Below are 22826 nucleotides of genomic sequence, written 5' to 3'. Positions count from 1 at the left end.
CCCACACGACCCTGCCAAAAGGATCTCTCAGGAGTCCAAAGTCTCCTCTCCTGAAGTCCAGGATAGCGAGCTTGCTGCACACCTTCCTTGCTGCCCTACAAATCTTGAATTCTACCATTCCATAATCACTGCAGCCGAGGCTATTCTTGAACTTGACGTTCCCCACCAGCCCCTCCTTGTTGGTACCAACCAAAAAAGTTGGTGGTGTTCTACCTCAACCCAGGACACCTGTGAAAACTGTCACCCAGGACACAAATCCCACCTAGTCACATATGCCACCGTTCCATAAGGAGCTATGAGAGGACTGTTCTTCTACCTTCAGCCATCTTTTTACTTTTCAAGCAGATAAAAGTCCCCGATAGCTTTGAAACAAGCATCCTACAACTCTTTAAACAAGCTTGTATGTTTTGAGGGCTTTACCCAGCGAAAGGGCACTCACCTCATCCCACAAACCTTCCCCTCCTTTACGCAGAGGTTTAGAAACTGAGTCAGGATGATCTCACAGCTGAAGAACAAAGGCACAGCACAAAGGCAACAACTCTTCCTGCAGGTGAAACACGAGGTGACAAATGCCTGTGGTTAAAGTGAACTTGTCCTACTCATGGACACCACCTGCTGTGGTTTTGTGCAGACTCACACAAGCGGCCTTGATGGTTTGGAGATTGGGTTCTGGGCTCATTCCGAGCTGAAAGACACTCCTCCTCCCCGCCACCCCGAACCCAGGAAAAGAGGGGGGTCAGGGCCCGATATTAAAACTCACCCCAAGGAGGGTTGTATGTATAGAACCATCACTGTATAGAAACATCAGCATTGACATGTAACCTGAGGGGAGGATGGGCTGCTAAACGCAGTTTGACAATGCAATAGGCTCTTCTGGAAGTGGTGAAGAACACGTTCAAGCACTCAAAAAAATAGCCATGTAGCCCTTCCAAAGACAAGGCGCAGCTCTTTGGAAATAAATAAAGAGCAAATTTGGCTGGGATTTTACCTCTTTGCTAATTTTTGAGTTGCTGGTGTAGGTGTTAAGGCCAACAGAAACCATGGATTAATGGGACACCAGAGGTCAGCCTCAGTAGGTGTTCTCCAGAAATCCCCTCCTTGCCTTTTTGTCTGCATGTCTACTGTTAAAGAGATAATCTTCACACCCTCTGGACCTGCACAGTGACTACGACTAACACAACCTTGAAGTGGGAAATGTATTTGGGAGGGGTTAAAAAAAAAAAAAAAAAGGCTGATATTCCCCAGCTATATCCCACCTCACCCAGGACTCGTGTTTTTGGTGTTGAAATGAGTCTACGTGACGCCACCCGGTGTTTTCTAAAAATCATTTTTACTCATCATGGGGCTGTACAAGCACCTGGCTCACCCGGCTTGAGAGACACCGACACGGCCGTTAGAAACAAGGCGACAGAAGAGACGCGAAGACTGTTCTGTGTAAGAGCGACCAGTGCTCACCATCACTGCTGCTGAAGCTCAAAAGGCATTACAGGACACAGGAAAAGATCAATTGCTTTTTCCTTCTTCCGCAGGCAACGATCTCTCTCTCTCATTCACTCCGCACCCAGCTGTGTTTTAACGGCGTATTTACACACTCTCACGCTGGTTACAAAGAACTCCCGGCGAAACCCCTCAGACTCAATGTGAATCACGGAAGAAGGGAAGGGGACGGGCCAGTTTCGTCACAAGTTATCGTAGTCGTCATCATCTTCATGCTTCCTCTTCAAGGGATTTGATTCATTAGATGTATTCTGTGATGACACCATATTTGTAGTAATAAGAATGTTCTTCGGGCCAATCAACGAAGGATTAATTAGAACATTCTGAACTGTCGGAGTAGTCGGCGTGGCTGTGAAAAAAAGAAAGACATTGATAAAATGACAGTTGAATTTCCCCACACTGAAATAGAACTTCCAAGGCAATAAAGCAGCTACTAGAACATTCCAGGCTGAAAAACCTGGAGTGATCCTGAAGGTGAAGTAGAGAAGACAGGAAAATGCTGTAAGGGAAATCTGCCTGAAACACTCCACGTTCCGGTTGACTCCACTGTGCTAGAAATAGGAATGAAAACTGGAAGTTACTGGAACGACCAGAGAGGGGACTGCCCGCCTCGTGTAAGGAGACCCGAAAGATTAGCAAGATTAAAAAACAGAAGAGGTGAAGTAATCACCCACATTATTACTATAAATTAATTCCTGTTCCACTCAAAAGATCGTTACAGCTTGTGTTTTACCTGACTTGACGGCTGCCTGAGAGGAGGGGATCTGCACGGTGAACCTCTGCCCGGTCAGCGACACCGGGGTGCCGACTTTTGTTGAGACGGATACTGTTTGCGCTGAAGGTGTGCCTGAAATTCAAAACAACTCAGTCAAAAGACAAATTAAACAAAAAAATAAAACACTTGCACTCATATATTTGCTCTCAAAGCAGAACCTAGTATTTTCAAAGTAGTGGGAACACAGAGCGGAGATTTAGATGAGATATGAAGAAGAAATTCTTTGCTGTGAGGGCGGTGAGACACTGGCCCAGGTTGCCCAGAGAAGCTGTGGCTGCCCCATCCCTGGAGGGGTTCAAGGCCAGGCTGGATGGGGCTTGGAGCAACCTGGTCTGGTGGGAGGTGTCCCCTTGAAGGAATCTTTAAGGTCCCTTCCAACTCTAACCATTCTATGATTCTGTGATACTGGTTATATATGAGTCAGATTTTCAGGCAGAACTGCACATTTACTCAAGATCTATACAATTCTAGGCTGCAACCACACACACTAATATGTCAGTGTACGTCCTCAGTCATAAATTTTGTGAACCTTTTAAAAATGGATTTTTATCTAGCGCTATTTGTAGTCCAGCGTAGCGCTTAAGTTGAGGAAAAAACCTTCAATCTTATTAAGTTTCTTGCATAGTCTCCTTACGTACAGGAGTTATCACGAATACAGGAATAAAAATAGAGAACGTCAGTAATGTGTATACGTATCAAAGATTACAAGAATCTTTTTGAAACTAATTTAATTTTTCTGATGCTGTCAAATGATACCAAGCTCAGGTGGCACCCAACATGTCCTCAGTGGTAGAAGGAGGCCTTAAATTCCTCCTCGTTAGTTTTTTTCCTTCATAAAATCAACATGGGAAACCCCAACCGAGCTGTTTCCTACCTAAAGTAGGGGTGCTGGGCCGGCTGCTCACAGCGCCAACGCTCAGGCGAGGGACTGTTATTCTTCCCGCAGAGGAAGAAACCTGTCAAGACAGAATGCCCAGTTTAGCATCCCGTTAGAAATTAACAGTTCTTAACAAGAAAAAACCAAATGGTTCTTCCGACAAAACCACCGCGAGCCTATTTCACAGCAACAATACACAATTTGTAAGCCAACACTGAAGTTCTCACAACTAGCACCAAGGCACATCCCATCTCAACCTTAAGTTCAACTTTTAAGATTCTTTCTTTAAAACGTGGGAAATAAACATGAAATCCTACACACCGAGACAGTCAGTATTTTCCAGCAAGCAAAGTAAACCTTTTCTCTTTCTTCTAAAGCAAAAACAACTAAGGTGTAAGTACAAAATACCCTTCGATATTTATACTAAAGCCTTACTTTTGCCTTTTACCACTTCAACTTGACAATTTTGCTTCAATACTAAAAAGACTCACAGATGCGTTTTACACTTTGCATTTGAAACTAGCTAGCAATAAGAATACTTGCAAATCCCTCGAGACAAAAACCCCTGACCTAGTTTGAAACACTCTTTCGGACACACAGAGGTCAGTATTTGCCCACACATATCCTTCAGAGGGGTGGAAAACTCTTAATTCCAACAACATTCCTGACAAACAACGTGGGCGTTAGGTGAATCCTCCCCTACCCAAACCCCTTACCTTCTTCTGTAAGGACTTCAGTCTGTAGTTGGGAGCTGTCAAGCAGTATCTGTCAGGCGGGAGCCTGGGTCCAGAATAAGGCTTTATCAACGGCAACGGCGTCTGGTTTTTCTGCCTCGCAATATCTAACAAGAACTGAAGAGACAGGGTTACATTCCCCGCCGTGGTCTTTTGCTGTGTTCTGTTTTTATCAACACAGTTTTACTTACGTCTCTCGGGGGCGGAGATGTGAACGACTGGTCTGTGCGACACTGGATGGCCAACCTCACGTCATCCGCATCGACGCTGGACTTCTTTGCATGGCTCGAGTAAATTTTTGCATCTTCCAGTATAGTTGTCACATACCCTTTGGAAAACAGCACCTCTCACTACGGCTGAATTAAAAGAAATAAATCTTCCCTCTCCCGATCCCACTCAGGCTTCACCGAAAACACCGCTTCCTCCAGGGTTATTTTTAAAGACTGAGAAGGGAACCCCTTCAAGGAAAAACGGCTAAAGACAGCACGTCCCTTCCCCACTCGGCGTTTCCCTCCCCAGAAGCAGCGCCGCCGCCCCTGCCAGGCCCCGACAGAGCCCCCGGCCCGGCCCGGCCCCGCCATCCCTTACTGTAAGCAAACTCCAGCATCTGGTTGATGACGCGCGGCTCGTACTCCGTGATTCCCATGTCCTTCAGGATCTGCGCCATCACCTGCGGGGCGGAGAAGGCACAGCTCAGCTTCGTCACCCTCACCCGGCCCGCCCCGGCCCCTCCGGCCCCCGCGGTACCTGCGCGTCTTTGGGCGCGCTCTTGGGAGACGCCATCTTGGCCGGCTCCATCGCCTCCGCTCGCCCCAGGCGGCCGCTTCCGGTCACGTGACCGGCTACGGGGGCCGGGCGGGCGGCCGGCCGGCCGGGGCGGGGGTTGCCATGGAGACGCGGCCTGGCCGGCGCCGGGGCCGGGGCGGGCGCAGGCCGCGGCGGCGCTGAGGGGAAGAAGCTGTGTCCTGGCAGCAGCTTGTGCCGTGCGGGTGTTGCCGTTCCTCCTTTCTGTGCCAAAGCAAACAAGCCCTCGAGGTGTCTAACAGCCACGGCACAAACGGGAGCTTTGGTGTCCCCCCCGGGGTGGAATGCGGGGGTGGGGAGTCACAGGCCCCTGAGCTCCCTCCCCGAGTCAGGCCAGTGTTGGGTTCCGTAGGGCTTTTATCCTGCTTTTTACTTTTAAAAACCTACATTTCTGTGATGCATAAATTCTCTTCTAATAAAAACATTTGCAGAGACAAAAAGTGATCCACGAGGGCACAGACCAAGTCTGATGGGATCAGGGAATTGTCCCCTGCCCTCCCTTCTGCAGAATAGTCCAGTGATGAAACAGAAGGGCATGTTACTTCATTAACGACTGTGATGGCCACTTTTTAAATTGTCAGCATGTCCCAGATTAAAGAAAAATGAGAGTATTGGCAGCAGGACTTTTTAAGCTTGTTTTCCTAGCAGCTGAAGGATTTCTACATACATTCCACACAAGTTTCATCAAAATTTCCCTCTTACTTCCTGAGGCAAAACAGAACCAAAAATTATTTTGTTTTCTTGTGATTTTGTCAAGCGGGGATTAGCAGCATACCAGAAGAAGTTGCAATAATGTTGTCATTAGCCGTGACGGTCCAAACGAAGCAAGGTCTGGAGAAAGACATGATGTCTGCGCTGGACCAGCTGATCCGGGGGGGGAAGAGAAGCCAACCTCCTTTGAGAGCAAGGAGAAATAAACAGCTGTTCACTTGTGATCCCTCTGATTCATGCCTGCAACGCCTTGCGAAACGTTCCAGCAGCAGCGAGACTTTCTCTCTGCCTCTCATCTGTATCTCAGATGATGTTTAGCACCTGGAAGCCATACACTCAGCCTACCTGGATGCAAATCACAGAATCACAGAATGATATGGGGTTGGCTAGTCATCTAGTCCAACCCCCGCCGCCAAAGCAGGTCCACCCAGAGCAGGTTGCACGGGAATGTGTCCAGGAGAGCTTTTGAATGTCTCCAGAGACGGAGACTCCACCACCTCTCTGGGCAGCCTCTTCCAGGGCTCTGCCACCCTCAAAGTAAAGAAGTTCCTCCTCATGTTTAGATGGAACTTCTTATGTTCAAGTTTGTGCCCATTTCCTCTTGTCCTGTCACTGGGCACCACTGAGAAAAGACTGGCCCCATCCTCTTGACACCCACCCTTTAAGTATTTGTAGGTGTTGATCAGATCCCCCCTTAGTCTTCTCTTCTCCAGACTAAAGAGACCCAAGTCCCTCAGCCTTTCCTCATCAGAAAGATGTTCTAGTCCCTTCATCATCTTTGTAGCCCTCTGCTGTACCCTCTCCAGCAGTTCCCCGTCCTTCTGGAACCGGGGAGCCCCGAACTAGACATAGTGCTCCAGATGGGGCCTCACCAGGGCAGAGCAGAGGGGGAGGATGACCTCCCTCCACCTGCTGGCCACACTCTTCCTGATGTAACATTCGAACCGGTCTTGGCTCTTGCGTATCTGTACTGAGAAGGCGGCTGGCAGCTGCCCCCCTCCCCACCCCCCGCCGTGGGTTTGCTGATGATGGGGGTGCCTGATGGGGGGCAGAGGCAGCTCCATGGCTGCAGCAGCGGCTGGAGGAGCTGGAAAACCCACGTCCAGCATGAGCCAGAGCTGGAGGTGCCGGCAGCCGGAATGCCTCTTCTGAGGCTCTTTGGTTGGAAGCGCTGTAGCGTTGTAGTCCAAGTCATTTGACTTTCATGAGTCAGAGTGTATTACACAAAAACATCCTGCGAGGAGGGAACGGAGGATGAATTCCAGACACTGACCTTAGACAACAAACAAAACCCACTTTTTTTTTTTTTCCCCCTTGTTTGAGGGAAGAGGGGGAGGGAAGCTCTTCCACCTCGGACGGGATGCAGGCTGTGGATTGGGCTGAAACTTGGCATCATCGGGCCGTCCGCCATCACTGCTGTTTATTCCCGATGCAGTAAAAAAAGAAAGATACTCCATACTGCAGAAGAGCTCTGAGTTTACCCCCAGGAGCAGGCAAAGACCCTTCTGCCTGCCCCCAGGTCTTCTGGCTGTGCTGTGACCACCTTCTCCACCAACCCCGCTGCGCAGGGGTGACTCTCCAGGCTGAACAGCACCACCAAGAGCTGCGGCTACTTCCAGCTTTTCTGCTTGGAAACCAGCAGCGAGGAGAAGACTTTGCAGAGCCAGTTTCCACAGGGGACTTATTTGTCCCCAAGGCCACAAATGCTTTCCGTGTGGGCAGCTGAGCTGGAGCGGCTCTGCCTGGCCGTGAAAGCTTCCTCCCCACGGCCAGTCCTCTGGGGCACGGCCGTGCTGTGAATGCCTGCCTTCAGCGGGCTGCACAGCGTCCTGAATGAAAGAGCGGTCACCCTTCATCTCTGCCCAGACACTGGGGTTTCTTTCAGCACTGGAAAACAGGAAACCGGGTCACGGCGTGGCCCGGCCGAGCGTTGACTCCTCCATCTGCCACCGCCAAACCGGGGACGTTCATCAGAGGCAACTGTCTCCCAGCTGGGAGCGATCTGCTCGAAGAAACGGGGACGGCAGCCGCACGCTGTTCAGCCCGTGCGAGCACACGTCGGCCGGGGCTCAGCTTTGCTCGGGGTGCATCATTTAAATTGCCACCGCAGAGTTAGGCAGTGGGAATTTCTTCTTAGGTGGATTTTGTAGAGGTGTCTGAAGTGCAGCAAAGTAAAGCCTTGGCACACAGGCTGCTGGGTTTGATTTTGGGGTGGGTTTTTTTTTTTTTTTGGAGGTGTTCAGGTGCCTAAACCTCTTGGAAAAATAACTCCACAGCCAACGCTTCCACCTTTTGGAAATGGCAGCAGAACTCTCCCTAACGTCAGAACCAAGGCTCTGTCAACACAATGCGGTGACTGTGTTCAGCGCTGACCTTTTCGAGCCCAAATCCCACACTATTTGGCTCCACAAAAATGCTGGCTTTTGACTAGTCCTTCAGACAAGAAAAAAAAAAAAAACCAGCAAAGAGCGGAGCTCTGAGGAGAATGGAGGGGGTTTAATTTTGCACTGGGTAGCCTGCTCACTTCTGCCAGCGCCCCAGTTCCTGAGTTATGGAGGAATTTCCAAGGATTGTAGCCGGACGCATCCTGCTGTCGAGCTGAGCGGCCTCTCCGGTGCCGAGTGTCCCTGCTCTCTGGCTGCGTGCCGTTAACCTCCAGCTTCCCGGGAGCCTTCCCTCGCGTTTTCCCTCGCGCTGGCCCCTTTTCCCCTCGCCTCCCCCGCACTTTCCAGCTCGTCATCTCTGATCTTTTCTGAAGTGGAAAGTAAATCAGGGCTAAGTGTCAGACTGTCTCATTTTGAAGACTGATGTACAAATAAAGGCTTTCCCATCCTATCTTAATAATGTCATTAAAGCAGTGTCAGTAGAAACGTTCTCACTCGGCGGCATATGCTGGGGAGGAGCTCAAGTGGGAAAGGCCCTGAGTAAACACGGAATGATGGAAAATTATGTAACTGGCCCAAATGGGCTAATTAAATTTCCAGTATCAAAGGACTGTTCTGCTCTACCTGGTAACTGCAGGCACTTTGCGCAGGGCAAGGAGAAGAGCGGAGCCCGGGGTGCGTATTTAGTGCAGCATCATTAGCGGTGTGTAGGTGGGGAGAGGAAGGTGGATGACCTTGTGGGAAGCGGCTGTGAAAAGTCAAGCTGATTTCCTCAGAAACTGTGCCAGGGAACTCCAGCACTCCGGGGACCTCCCTGCACAAACAGCGTCGTCGTCACCGGCGGCAGGAAAACCACCCTGCAGGTGAAGCAACCCCGTGTCTGCCAGCTGCACTGACCTCCTGCGAGCCTCCTTGCTCCTCTGCGGAGCCTCGAGGAGAACATCTCAGCCTAAAGATTTCCAGTCGTGCTGGAAGGATCTGGCAAACCACAGAGCGCATCCAAGAGGCTGTTCCCGTCCGGCTCCTCTTGGGGTGACTGTCTCCCCTTGCAGCTCCTCCACCATCGATCCGGAGCCCCACTGCCAGACCCGGCTCTGTGCAGTTAGCGGGATTCACAGGACTTGAAAGGAAATGTTAAAAAAAAAAAAAAAAGACCCTTTTCCAAACAGTGTGAAGCTAAGGGTAAATATTGTTTTATACTGGTCAATATTGTTTTCCAATGGTTGTGTCTGGCGAATGCTGGATGTGTGAATCTAATATTCCTTCACTACTTGTAAAAAAGGACTAATCGTCACTTGGGTATTTATCTTCATCAGCTAAACGGTCGCAAATATAATTTTGATTTTTTTAACTGATCGCGTAAGAATCGTTGCGTAGACAATTGGTTCTTGGACACTTGCTGGGAAACATGCCTCTCTCTCACCCTGACTCGGGTTTCTGCCCAAGGGAAAAAGGAAGCCAGCCCTGCCCTCGGCTTTAAAACCAGCCATGGGCTCCATCGCCAATCACAGCTATTTCGGCAACGACACGGACTCCTCTGAAGATCAGTCTTTTTCTTTGTTTGACGTCCAGATTTTGGTGCCCGTGACTATAATTTCCATCATCCTGTTTTTCTTGGGGGTCGCTGGGAATTTGATTACGATAGTCATTTTCAGACGCTCGCAGGAGATGAGGACGACAGTGAACATGTACCTGTCCAGCATGGCGCTGTCGGACACACTGATTTTCCTTGGCCTGCCCTCGGATCTCTACCGCCTTTGGAAGTACAAGCCCTACATATTTGGGGATTTTCTCTGCAAGTTCTTCATTTACCTGAGTGAAACCTGCACCTACTGCACCATCCTGCACATCACGACGGTGAGCGTGGAGAGGTACTTCGCCATCTGCTTTCCCCTGAAAGCCAAAGCCACCATCACCAAGTGCCGGGTGAAACGGGTCATCCTGGCGCTGTGGGGCTGCTCCCTCCTCACCGCCGGCCCCATCCTCTTCCTCTTCGGGGTGGAACACCCCAACGGCAGCCTGCCCCAGGAGAGCCGGGAGTGCAGGTCCATCGAGAGCGTGGCCCGCACGGGGCTGCTGGAGACCATGACCTGGGTCTCCACCATTTATTTCTTCCTGCCGATGTTCTGCTTGACCCTGCTCTACGGGCTCATCTGCAGGAAGCTGTGGCGGAGCGGGAAGCGGCTGCCGGGCTGCCGGGCTGCGGGCAGGAAAAGGTCACACACGCAGACTGTCAAAATGCTGGGTAAGAGCAGTTTAAAAAAACCTAACGGGAAGAGCTGCCCTCTTTAATCGCTCCCACCGGGTGCGTAGCGATGCGGGGGATGATGGAGAGGAGGGAGAAAACACACAGAGTGATATAGATTTAAAATCAATGGATTTGCACTTAATTTGTGGCTCGTCCTGGTGAGAAGGGGTGTCTCTGAGTGCGTGGTGTTCGGGCAAGGGATCTCTCTGCACAGCAGGGAAGCAGATCAGCGGGGCTTTGGGTTGCTTTGAGATCACATTCCTCATCTCCCCCTGCCATCTCTGCCCTTGTGGGATTAAAATTAAAGAAATTGGAAAATTCTCTGACTTTTAAAAAACCAGACTGGGCTCTTACTCTGCTACAGCAAGGAAAGGTTATTTCCCCTGCAAAATTTCTCCGGCTTCGTGACTACGGCTTTGCCCAGGATGGCAACAACCCACCTGCCTGGGCTTAGTCAAACGTGATCTTTATCCTGCGCCAGCTGGTACCTCTGCCTCTGAAGCCAGGAGGATTTGGGTCTCCCCATCTCCTCCCCATCCCTCCGACTGCTCCCTCCCAAGGGGACCGCTCCCCTCCCACCCCCCCCCACCCCAGATCCTTGTCCCCAGGGAGGCAGCAACACCCACGACTGGAGCTACCCTCAGTACGGGGTACTACAGCCATCCCCCGGCTAGCTTCCTGCCAGGTTTTCCTTGCTAATTGTGTGCTCCGTTTTCCCATCCTCTTCCTCAGTGCCTCCTGGTCCAGTTTGCTCCCCTTTTCCACCCCAGAGGAGACCCCTCTTGCGTGTCCCCGCTCTTTCCCCTCTGATACCTGTCACAGGATGCCAACGGCCACTCAGATTTTCAGGCCAAGAGCGGGCAGTAGCCCTTAATTTAAGTACAGGCTGCTTTGCCCCCGGATTTTAATCTCTTACCTCCAATGGACAACATGGGTGTAGAGAGACGCTTAATTCCAAACAATTAATTTTGTGTGCAACTGTCCTCGTAGCTTCAGATTACCGGTACTCACAGCACAAAAGCAGTTGGGGCAAGGCAGGATGTCTTCTCTTTGCTGGGTTAAATTTAGCAACCTCATGTCTTGATCCTTAAATAGTTTAAAGAGGCAGAATAAACTCTGCTGGAGCTGATCAATGCTTGTAAATACTTAAAGGGTGGGTGTCAGGAGGACGGGGCCAGTGTTTTTTCAGTGGTGCCCAGTGACAGGACAAGAGGAAATGGGCACAAACTTGAACATAAGAAGTTCCACCTAAACACGAGAAGGAACTTCTTTGCTTTGAGGGCGGCAGAGCCCTGGAAGAGGCTGTCCAGAGAGGTGGTGGAGTCTCCGTCTCTGGAGACATTCAAACCCCGCCTGGACACGTTCCTGTGCAACCTGCTCTGGGTGGACCTGCTGTGGCGGGGGGGGGGGGTGGACTAGATGATCTCCAGAGGTCCCTTCCAACCCCATATCATTCTGTGATTCTGTGACCAAAGTGTGCTCTTTACCTCTTTAGCTGTCGTAGTCTTGGCCTTTGTGCTGTGCTGGCTCCCGTTCCACGTCGGCCGAATCCTCTTTGCCCAGAGTCAGATCATCCTGTACGACCTCACGCAGTACTTCAACCTCATCGCTATGCTCCTCTTCTACCTGGGGGCTTCTATAAACCCCATACTTTACAACGTCATGTCACACAAATACAGGAAAGCCATGAGCAAAATCCTGCGTCACGAGCGAACTCGGCGCTGCAGGAGCGTGACCAGGAGCGAGAAGGTTTCTTTTGAAGGTACGGAACTGGGTACTTTCGTGTCAACTGTTCAGCACTGACTTAATTCTCGCAACCCGAGCCTTTTGCCAGCAACATTGTGGGCTAAAACCCAAATAGATTGTGCACATGGAGACCGGAACCGGTTTTAAGGCTGTCTTTTTTGGCTACTATGCGTTTCCCGAGATCGGTTTGGAACTTTCAAGAAGGTTGGAATCGATTCACGTTACTCCCGCACGCACAGAGGCAGGCACGGGGGAGCCTGGGCTCTTCTCTTCAGCGAACTTACCAGCCACACTGTCCACCAAGCTCCTGTGGAAGGATTTGTCTCCGTTTTTGAGGACCAGGCATTTCATTAATCACAGACCTGTGAAACAATTCAAGTTACTTTCTTCCCAAAGAAGCCAAGAGAGAAAGTAGAGGCTAAAGCCAGGCCGGCTGTTTGCTCTCGGCAAATAAGCGTAAGAAATACAAGCTGTAAGGTACTTTAAAGTGACAAGAAATTACTGACTTAGCGGGACTAAGAACACGTTGCCTTCTTCCTACAGACTGATTTATTGCTCACCCTCCAGGTTTCTCGAGTTGCTTCCCTCATTTTCGGTCTTTTATCTTGTTCTTTGTTCAAACTATCCCCAGCTTTCCGCAAGGTCAGGTTCCATCTTTACGGCGAGAAACCATCCCGGCCTTTAGAGCTCCTTTGAAGGGAGCAGGGACAAATGACACGTGGGCAGTGGCTGGGGAGAGGGGCACGAGAGAAAGGCATTTGCCCACCTCCCTTGGTTGTAAAACAGGTGAACACGGGGTCCAGACCACCGGTTCACAGGCTGGTGGTGGTCAAGACCAAGCTGGATGGGGCTTTGAGCAACCTGGTGTGGTGGGAGGTGTCCCTGCCCAGGGCAGGGGGTTGGAACTGGATGGGCTTTAAGGTCCCTTCCAACCCAAACCATTCTATGATTCCATGAAATAATAAATAAATCTTTCTGGAAGAAAAGACAGCTCTTAACGACACAGATTAACAACGCTAAACTTGTTCCTTCACCTTAAATTACACACTATACAAACGACCGCTCCTGAAAAATCAAATAAAAATCAAAATCCACAAAACCACACACAACCCCGGAGTCAAATTTGAATACATTTGTATTATTTATTGGCTGTATTAAATATATTATCTATTTGATAGTTACAATTTAGTAATACAATGCATGGCAGCTTTAACATAAGTTTGAGATACCTCAACATTACGATACAAGAAAACTGAAGATACCTAAATACATTAATGCCACGAGGGTACATCGGTCTGGAATGGATAACAGCTGACGTCCAACCTGCACTGCCGGAGGCTTTCACCGGTATTTTCTGGAAACGTGACTATTTTGTGGCAATCACAACTTTCTTTCGCTTTTTAGGAGTCGTGTCTTGTTAGTATTTACTCTGCAACCCTAATTTATCCTTTTTAAAAGCATCAGAAATATTATTGCCAAATAAACCTCTACCAACTTCGTTCTAAGAGTTAAAAGAAATAACCCTTTGGCAACAGCCGTTTGCTGCAGGCAGTCTCAGTTGCTAAAAGTAGACTATGAGGAGAAACAAAGATTGTAAACTCTTCTGCAACCTAAAGACTAATATCTGTATAAAACTCTTTCCGACGCTGGAGGGAGAGATTTCTATGATATAATAAATGATTAACTTAAAGTTCTGCTACAAGTAGAACAATACATTCAAACATACATTTTTTTTTTTTTTTTTTTTTTTCCCCCCAGGACTTTTAATCAAAAATAAATAGAGTACAAAATGAAGAGTACATTTTGAAAAGATTAATTTCAGATTGCACCATAAATCTACTTTTAAGAGTATTAAGCGATACTATGTCATAATTTAGGTATTTCCACATCTGAAATACAACACAATGCCTCAAACTATAACGCAACATTATTCATCAACTGCCAGAGGAGAAAGACCCTTAAAGTGATTAATTACTGGAAATACTTCGCCTGTAGCACTATCACAGCCAACATTCCACGTACAAGTGCATTGCTCCGATGTATATAAAGTGTAGCCATAGTCTTTGCAAAAATACACTAAATTGACCTTTCTATGGCAAATTCCAAATGCTATTGGGAAGACCCATTCTGAAACGTCTCGGAAACTTGGGAGTTCCAGCTTTTCCAAATATTTCACCTCAAGAAGACAGCTCTCAGGCTCATCTCTAGGTATTCGCCAGCGGATTTAACAAGAACAGTCGTACGTAGTGCACAGCGTCCCCCGCCCCAAAAAAACCCCTCCCTCCTCCCTCCCCAAGACAAACAGGACGAGTTTCAGAAAAGTTCATTCACGGCAGGTTGAACATTCCCATCTGGAAAACAACGGAATGTGAAGCTGCTACCGCTGGGATAGCAAGTCATTTAAAACATTGTATAAATGTTATCTAAAAAGAGTTCTTCTCACGTACAATTTTGATAATTCAGATTAAGTTAGAAGGGCATCCAAAAGCAGTTCGAACTTCTTTTTTTTTTTTTTTTTATTTTTAGGTTAATAATAGTACAAAAAACATTTGCTCAGTTTGAGCCAAATAGTGTAACATTTATCATAAATGCACTCTTTTCTCCTTAAAGACAATACCTGTGGCTCTTCTGAAAAAAAAAACCACTGCAGAGATTTGATCAGAAGCACAGGGAATTACTCTTCTCTCAGGCACTGAGAGTGAAATGTGGATTGGGCCAAGAGCTGCTCACCACCAGCCAAAAAGCATTTCATTCAGAAATGTACGATACAAAAAGGGGCCTTTTTTTCTGCAGCGTCGCATCCCAGCGCCGTCGCCGTACGGACATCACGTCCTGCTAACGTTTCGTCTAGCGTTTTGATTAAAACTCTTAAAAAAAAAAAAAAAAAAAAAAATAATGCCGGCACCCTCTAACTTTTAACACTTGAAATGATTATTACTGAATCCCAAATATTAAAATAACTGTAAAGTAGTAATATCGCTAAGTCAAAGTCAAATATTCTGCTTTCCTTCTACAGTATAGTAAATGTGGTACGCTCTAGTAATGTTCTGCGATACGGTAACTGCTCTAAGCTTAAGCATTTGTGCTGCTGTATTTCATTTATACCAAACTACAACGATACCTGATTAAACACTGCGGATCGACTACCACTGCTCTAGTCGGACTGGAAAAGGACTCGTTCCGTCAATGCCTTCTCTCTCTCTTAACCGGCCAAAGGGCACCGGCTTTGAATTCGGAGAGAGGAAGAGTGTGCACACACACACACACACACACACCCCCAGTGTGCGCAATAAGGCAGGTTTGTTTTTATTTTGCTGTTTTATTAACAGCTAACCCTGATTTACAGAGGACCCAGGATTACCCTTTCTACAAGAAAATCTGTGTTCAGTATTTGGAAAGGATCCGCCGGCCCAGCCTCACTGTCAGCCAGCAGCAAAACTGGAAACGCCCGGAACTCTACGTTTCCAGCCGAGACTTTTATTAGAACTAACCATAAATACCCGAAATAGCTTCTGTACAAAAAGTTGAGTACTCAACAGGCTCTCGTCTACTTGATCACAAAGTACTGAATAACAACAGCAAATAAAATAGCAACCACTGCAAATCCGCAGAGAAGAACGATAGCGATGAAACGCTCTTCGCGTAACGTCTTCTTTGTCTCCGCCAGCTCCGTCGTCAGATCAGCAGAGGGTGGGACCAGCTCTTGTTTCTGAGATGAGAACACTGTACTGGGACTGTAAGGTCCATACAGTTCCTGTGATCCAGCAGAGTCCTGGGACTGGCGGCCAGCGCAGACTCTGATCCGATATTCACAGTTTGTCTGCAAGCTCGTGAGACGGAAGGACGTCTCTGGTCCCTTGTACACCTAGGCAGGAGGAGGAGAAAAGAACCACTTCATGTGGGATTCATCTTTGAAACAATACATGATGCTTTCTGTTCTGCTTTGGAGCAGGAGCTGGGGTTGTTCAGCCTGGAGAAAAGGAGGCTGAGAGGAGACCTTCTCGCTCTCTACAACTCCCTGAAAGGAGGGTGTAGTGAGGGAGGGTTGGTCTCTTCTCCCAAGTCACAGGCGACAGGACTAAAAGAAACGGCCTCAAGTTGCACCAGGGGAGGTTTAGGATGGATATTAGGAAGAATTTCATCACCGAAAGGGTTATCAAGCACTGGAACAGGCTGCCCAGGGAAGTGGTGGAGTTCCCATCCCTGGAGGTATCTAAGGACGAGTAGATGTGGTGCTGAGGGACATGGTTTAGTGCTAACTTGTCAGTGTGAGGTTAACAGTTGGACTTCATGATTTTAACGGTCTCTTCCCACCCAAACAATTTTATGAATCAAAAGAGCCAAGGGGAATGCTGGGAGAAGAGGATAAACCAGCATTAACCCACTTCCAGATAACCAGTTCTCCCAGTGACTCTCAAGCCGCCTTCACAGTCATTGGTTTTACAGAACAAGCAAAGGGTCAACAGGGAAACGAATCTCTGTGATCCTCAATCTAGGGCAACCTTCGATGCTGTGAAGAGGCAGAATGGCAGGACCATACACTGAAAGCTGTCCCCACCCATCACAAAATGGAAATCTCACGGAGAGGAACCGACTGAGACCTAGAACTCATGGTAAAACAAGGCCCTTGCCCAAACGAGATGTATCCCTGCCAGCAGCATCATCAAAAGGAAATTCAACCTTCAAATACAGACATCTTTTTTTTTTCCCCCCAGTAATTTTTCAAAGCAAAAAAACCCTCAAGTTCATTATGTTAAGTAGGAGGTACCTGATCAAACTCTCTCCCAGCAGCAAGCTGAAGGATGTAAACAATGGAATCCCCTTTCATCGGCTGTAAAGGTTCCCATGTGATTTCATAAGTGTTTTCTTCCAGCTGATTTGCTTTGGGTGCTGGAAAAGAGCAATTGTTGGCATTTAAAAAAAAAAAAAAAAAAAAAAACAAAGAGAACAATGGTCTCTGCAAGTGTTCTTGTTCTTTCAATTGGAAAAAAAGGTCTAAAATTATTACAGCGACTCATTTTCACAGTTAATGTAGCAAATGGGCACTAGTTTCAGTGACAAGGAAGAAGCTTTCTCGCTCTGGTTTGCCGTGGCTTTCCTTTTAAAACGTTCCAGTTCTAACGCAAGAGACTGGGCAGCGGCAATCTAAAAGCTTAAGGTTTCTCCCATTTATCTCTTAACAAGGTAGAGGGATCTGTCCTTCTTAGAGGCAAATAATTTTAAGCAATTAAGATTTGTTTCATTCTACTTTCTTTTTCTTTGCTACATTTCATGACATAAACTTAAAAAACGATCATTGCAGTATTTGTAGGTTACACTTGTCTTTGTTTTCAAGCTGACAAGATGCGCTTTTGACATGTTAATGCTTGTAGAGACGAGGAATCCCTTCCAAATCACTAAAGACGACACATTTTATATCTGGGTATCTCCAGAACTGAAATTACTCGTTATAAATACGATTGAGTCAACTAATTTTCCTGCGGGTAATTAGCATTCTGATCTTCAGATGACTTTCTCTAATAGCAATCTTGAATGTTCCTATTAGAAAGCGAACATCGGAGGAATTGTTTGTGTCCCTATTTGCCTACACGCTATTGTAACTTCTATCAAATGATGGATAACCCTGTAAAATGACTTTCCAGCTGAAAAAGGGTAGAAGAAATCCTCACTGTCTGGGGTGGAAGAGCTACAGCGTAGGAGACGGCCACATGCTGGTCCTACATCAGCAGAGCCCTTCTTACACCAAGACGAAGCCCATCACAACGAGTTTCCGTTTCTCTGCCCCACAAAGGCCCTGGAAAGACGCTGGGCCGGGAAAAGAAGTCAGGTTTTAGCATTTAACCTGGTAGGTAAATGCCTCGCGGAGGTTTCTAGCGCGGCATGAGCTCACCTTTAAGAGATGCGGGTGGAGACTTAGTTGTAGTGAAAGCGTAAACTTCAGAAAACTCTCCCTCTCCAGCATCATTATACGCCTGGATTTTAAAATAGTATGTAGTGGATTCACTGAGTCGCTGCACCTTGTATGTATGACAAGGACCATTATAAACAGTAACAAACCTGGAAGAAAACCACCGAATACATACAAATTCAAGTTATTCAGCAATCACAAATTTCTACGGCAGTATCATCAGTGGAACAGTTTCATATTTAACTTAAGCACAAAAAGAAGTAGCAGTACATTCCGGGTGCCCCAGCTTTCTACATACAGACATGATGAACCTCAGGCAGTTTGAACTGGAGGAAGTTTGAGGCCCCACCTTGAGGGCTGTGTCCAGCTTTGGGCCCTTTCACACAAAAAAGACATTGAGGTGCTGGAGCGGGTCCAGAGAAGGGCAACGGAGCTGGTGAGGGCTCTGGAGCACAAGTCTTATAAGGAGAGGCTGAGGGAGCTGGGGTTGTTCAGCCTGGAGAAAAGGAGGCTGAGGGGAGACCTTGTTGCTCTCTACAACTCCCTGAAAGGAGGGGGCAGCCAGGGGGGGGTCGGTCTCTTCTCCCAAGTCACAGATGATGGGACAAGAGAAAACGGCCTCAGGTTGTGCCAGGGGAGGTTCAGGTTGGATATTAGGAAAAATGTTGACACTGAAAGGGTTATTAAGCCTTGGAATGGGCTGCCCAGGGAAGTGGTTGAGGCACCATCCCTGGAGGTATTTAAAAGACAGATTGACATAGTGCTTAGAGACATGGTTTAGTGATGGTTTCTATCAGAGTTAGGTTGATGGTTGGACTAGATGATCTTAAAGGTCCCTTCCAACCCAGACAATTCTATGATTCTGTAATTGCCATCAACAGTTCACGATGTGCATTAAATCAGCAACGCACACTGTTCATACTGGTGGGAATCTTAATTTACAGTTGCAACCTGTCCAGGCACTAAGCTACAGCCACACACAGGCTACCACCGAAACGACCACCAAAATCTTGATTTCAATCAGGAGAATAACCCTTGTTATTAGGTACATAAGTTCCAATTTCAAATTAAAGAACAGCAGTCAAATGCGTGTTTCCTATATTCAAACTGGGCTGCATTTTAGAATTCCCCAAAATTAAAAATAACCGGCAACATAGGAAGATGGTGAGATGTTACTTTACTGTTTAAATGTAAATAAAATTAAATTTAAGTTAATTTACTATTTAAATAGTATTTACTGTTTACAAGTAAATACCAGTGCAACAGCTATTGACAGCACTTCTGGTGTAAAGCCAGGACAAAAAATGCAAAGTAAGGGGCAAACTTTTGGTTGCCCCAATGACTTATTAGTGCAAACAGAAGAGAGAATACTTAAAATGTCTTAAAAACTCGGTACGAAGTTGTAGAGCAACCATGTCCTTAACGTTCTGCTGATCTTACCTGCCAAACCTGTCCTCCATCTGCAAGTTGAATTGTGTCGGGTTGGTAATTAAAGCTCTGCTGGGACCTTCACCCCATTTCAGTTTAAGGCTCTGGTAGCTGAAGACCACACATTCGAGATGAGGAGGGTCAGGAGGTAGTGGTTTCGTTTTGGCTTTAATGGAATGACTGAAAGGACCAACCCCCAAGCTGTTTATGGCCTGTATTCGAATTCTAGGAGGGCGAGAAGAGCAGCTTTATGGTTAATTTACTGAGTTACCGAAAAAATGCTGGGTAATAAAGCAAGAGTTAAAATTTGTAAAGAATATAACCACAAACAATAAAGCAATTAAAATGCAGTTAGAAATTAACTATAAAAATAATTGACTTCAAAACAAGTCAACATAATTACATTGTTTTCAGCATAATGAAGCCTCGGTGTTTCTCAGCATTGTTCAGGCTTATCCTGTTCAGTGAACAAGTGCCCAGGTCCCCCCCGCGTTCCCCTGAGCCGTTTGCCTCCCGCGGACCCTGAGGATCCACAACCTCACCTGGGCTTTAACCAAGCGACGCGACACGGGAACAGCTAATTCTGCTCTTATCTGTGCATTCACCCTCTTCTGGTGAGATACTGACCATCCCATCACATGCATTGCTTCTGAATAAACAATTCTAAACCCAGAAAACTTGGAATAAAGCCTTGGCTGCGAGACAGAACGTTAATCTTAACTCTTGCTGCTAAAACATCGCGGTTTAATTCTGGATATGACAATTTTATTGTGTTTTTTTTTCAGAGCTGCAGAGTGAATTAGGCAAATAGTCTGTAAACCAATTAAAAAACTGCCCTAAGTTTTTAACACATCACCCTCAAAGCTATTGACTGAAAGTCCTACAACCGCGGTTTCAGAATAAAACGATTAATTATTACCTGTAGAGAGTGTCAGGCAGCAGATTCTCCAGAACGTGGCTTGTATTTCTTCCGACAGTTACAAGCTGCTTTTCTCCGTATTCGATGTTATACCCGGTGATCTCTGCCCCGTGACAGCACGGCTCTTCCCACTGAATTGCAAGGCACGTCGATAAAGGAAGAGATGTCTCCATTTGATCTTCTTCAAGTAAATGCAGCACTGCCACCGCCGCGGGCACCGCCGCGGGGGTTGTCACCACGCCAGTCTCGCCAAACAACCCAACGCCAGCCACATTCACAGCCTGAAAAACAGACCATGTATCGTTTACTGAATCTACGTCTTTTCTAACCAGTCACAACTCTCACGCATCCTTTTGAGTATTATTAAAAGCAATTTGGAAGAGAATGGAAAATCTCCCAAATAAAATATAAATACGGCAAAATGTCTGGTATTTCATACAACATTAGATCTAAAGCTCTTTTCTAAATATATATACAGTTAGGAGGGACTGGGGGAGAAGGAAAGTATTTTTACCAATTACCTTCAATATTGCATTAGTAGGGAGACCTTAGACCCCCTTCCAGTCCGTAAAGGGGCTAGAGGAGAGATGGGGAGGGACTCTTGATCAGGGAGTGGGGTGACAGGACAAGGGGTAATGGTTTTAAACTGAAAGAGGGGAGATTTAGATTAGATATTAGGAAGAAATTCTTTGCTGTGAGGGTGGTGAGACCCTGGCCCAGGTTGCCCACAGAAGCTGTGGCTGCCCCATCCCTGGAGGGGTTCAAGGCCAGGTTGGATGGGGCTTTGAGCAACCTGGTCTGGTGGGAGGTGTCCCTGCCCAGGGAGTTGGAACTGGATGATCTTTAAGGTCCCTTCCAACCCAAACCATTCTATGATTCTGGGTAACAGTACGCAATTTTCCTCCTCTCCAGCTGAAGTTTTTCTTCAAACTGCACGTACATGGTTCGTTTGTTTAATAACACACAATAAAAGGCTTTTCATACCTGTACTCTGCAGTAATACGTGGTTGCGGGCGTGAGACCTTTCACTTCATAGCTCTGGCAGGGGCCCGTGTAAATGATATGCATCGATCCTTCCGCCTGTCCCCAGTCCAGCCGGTATTCACTGATTTCTACGCCGTTACACGCAGGACTCTGGGGGTTTAAGTGATAAATTTGCCTTCAGCTCTGGTACATACACACCACGCGAGTGGGATCTCTCAGTACGCTGAACAGATATCGGAACAGAAACACTGGGGCAGAAACCCGAGGTCTTTTCCACCATAGCCAAGGGCATGATTTTAAGTCCAGCTTGTTAAAAGGTTTCCATCTCAACACATGGATATAACAAAAACACGGTTCAGACCAGAGTAACTCACCATCTGATGAATTAAATATATTATATACTAGTTACTATACCATTAGGAAGATTAAATGTCACCCAATTTCTTCAGTTAAGGTGGAAATTCACAGCTGGCAAAATTTACAAACCCAACGTATGCCTCTATCGAGAAACGTGCTTTAAATATTCCACCTCTACATTTTTTTGTTTCTCCCTCTCTGTGTATCACACACGCCTCACTACAACTCTAAAAGCCAAATATTAACCTATGTGTTACTGAAAAAAACATTAAAACCTACCTCCCACGAAACTACAGCACAAGTTGCACTTTTACAAGTTATCAGGGGTTTGCAGCATTGGTCGGGGGGGCCCGGAGCAGTGGAGATCTCTGCTTTGTCAGAGGGGGGGCCAAACTGCAAGAAACCACAAACTGCATGAATTCAGGACCTGCAGCGGAGCAAACACTGACGTGTGAGTGTATGAGCTGAAGGGAACAAATTATTTTTAACCTGATAGAGAAATAACTAGAAGGGTTCGGTGCTTGGTTTCTCAGCACCGTTTACAATTCCTTTCAGGTAGTTTACTTTATGACCTGGCCCTGTGCCCACAGGATATCTGGAACCCTCCCACCGCTGTGCTTTTCAACTCCTCCTTCCTCTCTAGTCGGGATCTGGCTTCCAGAAGCAGCCAGGTACTGTTTCAGACAGACTTTTTAATGCCACCAACATTTATCCCAATCCTTTTCAAACCTGGTATTATTTGAACACGCTCCTCTCCACACAACGCTATTCCCACGCCACCAACCTGCAAAGCCTACGCTAGTTGCAAAACACGAGGCAATTTCTTAAGGCACAAACTTTAAGTGGCTACTCCCAGCCAGAAATGTAGGGTTCACACCGCAGAGAAATGACTAAAAGAAGTAATCGAATGTCTAGCACTAACTTTGGACTAATTACCTTGGGTATTGACGGTAATCCAGGAAACAACAAGAGAAATACAACACACAGGGAACGTCCCCTTTATCAGGGACATTCAGTCCTTCCTTCAGCCCTAATTTATTGAATCTTCTTTAAATAATTTTTTTTTTATCCCCTAAGAAATTTTGCTCCTTCCACAAAACTACGACAGAACACAGAAGCTACAAAATACCATCAGGCTTTAAGACAAGAGTATCATTATTATCTCTTGTGTAAAAAAAATAAAGATAAAAATGGATCTCGTTAACCGCAGTGGTTACCCCAACTTTATTTGCTGCTCGTATCCAGAAGCAATACGTTCTCCCTGGAAGCAGATTGTTTACTACGTGTTCAGATGCTGGACCCTGATACACTTGTCTGCGTTCCTCCTGTTCCGAGGTTGCCATCTCTACAATGTATTCTGTGATGTCGGAACCTCCATCTACAGATGGGGGGCCTGTGAAAAAAGAGAATTTTTTTTCACCTTTTCCTTTTAAATAGTTTATTATTAGCCGTCT

The 22826-nt window shown here is 46.9% G+C and overlaps 3 protein-coding genes across 4 annotated transcripts in view; 1 reads left to right on the top strand and 2 right to left on the bottom strand.

The window, feature by feature from the left end:
• Positions 1–1317: 1317 nt before the first annotated feature.
• On the bottom strand, positions 1318–4691 carry TAF9B (TATA-box binding protein associated factor 9b). Its single transcript, XM_074147129.1, has 7 exons — positions 4631–4691; positions 4472–4553; positions 4075–4211; positions 3866–4000; positions 3147–3228; positions 2231–2344; positions 1318–1846 (listed from the first exon to the last, which is right to left on the bottom strand). Exons 1-7 carry the CDS (start codon positions 4679–4681, stop codon positions 1680–1682), a joined length of 768 nt encoding a protein of 255 aa, XP_074003230.1. The 5' UTR covers positions 4682–4691; the 3' UTR covers positions 1318–1679.
• A 4579-nt stretch (positions 4692–9270) lies between these two features.
• Positions 9271–11833, top strand: LOC141464578 (growth hormone secretagogue receptor type 1-like). The gene is made up of 2 exons (XM_074147573.1): positions 9271–10027; positions 11526–11833. The coding sequence occupies exons 1-2, from the start codon at positions 9271–9273 to the stop codon at positions 11831–11833; spliced, it is 1065 nt and encodes a 354-aa protein (XP_074003674.1).
• Positions 11834–13526: 1693 nt separating this feature from the next.
• LOC141464322 (fibronectin type-III domain-containing protein 3a-like) overlaps positions 13527–22826 on the bottom strand; it is a 29591-nt gene continuing 20291 nt past the window's right edge. For both annotated transcript variants that reach the window (XM_074147150.1, XM_074147149.1), the window contains exons 18-25: positions 22590–22765; positions 21652–21765; positions 21016–21165; positions 20032–20312; positions 19125–19337; positions 17667–17833; positions 16545–16666; positions 13527–15641 (exon numbers count right to left, since the gene is read on the bottom strand). In XM_074147150.1, the coding sequence (XP_074003251.1) occupies positions 15324–15641; positions 16545–16666; positions 17667–17833; positions 19125–19337; positions 20032–20312; positions 21016–21165; positions 21652–21765; positions 22590–22765 (1541 nt within the window). In that variant the 3' untranslated portion in view covers positions 13527–15323. The remainder of the gene's footprint in view (positions 15642–16544; positions 16667–17666; positions 17834–19124; positions 19338–20031; positions 20313–21015; positions 21166–21651; positions 21766–22589; positions 22766–22826) is intronic.

This window comes from Numenius arquata, chromosome 5, assembly GCF_964106895.1.
Source record: "Numenius arquata chromosome 5, bNumArq3.hap1.1, whole genome shotgun sequence".
NCBI classification, from domain to species: Eukaryota; Metazoa; Chordata; class Aves; order Charadriiformes; family Scolopacidae; genus Numenius; species Numenius arquata.
This window is presented reverse-complemented; position numbering and strand designations above follow the sequence as displayed.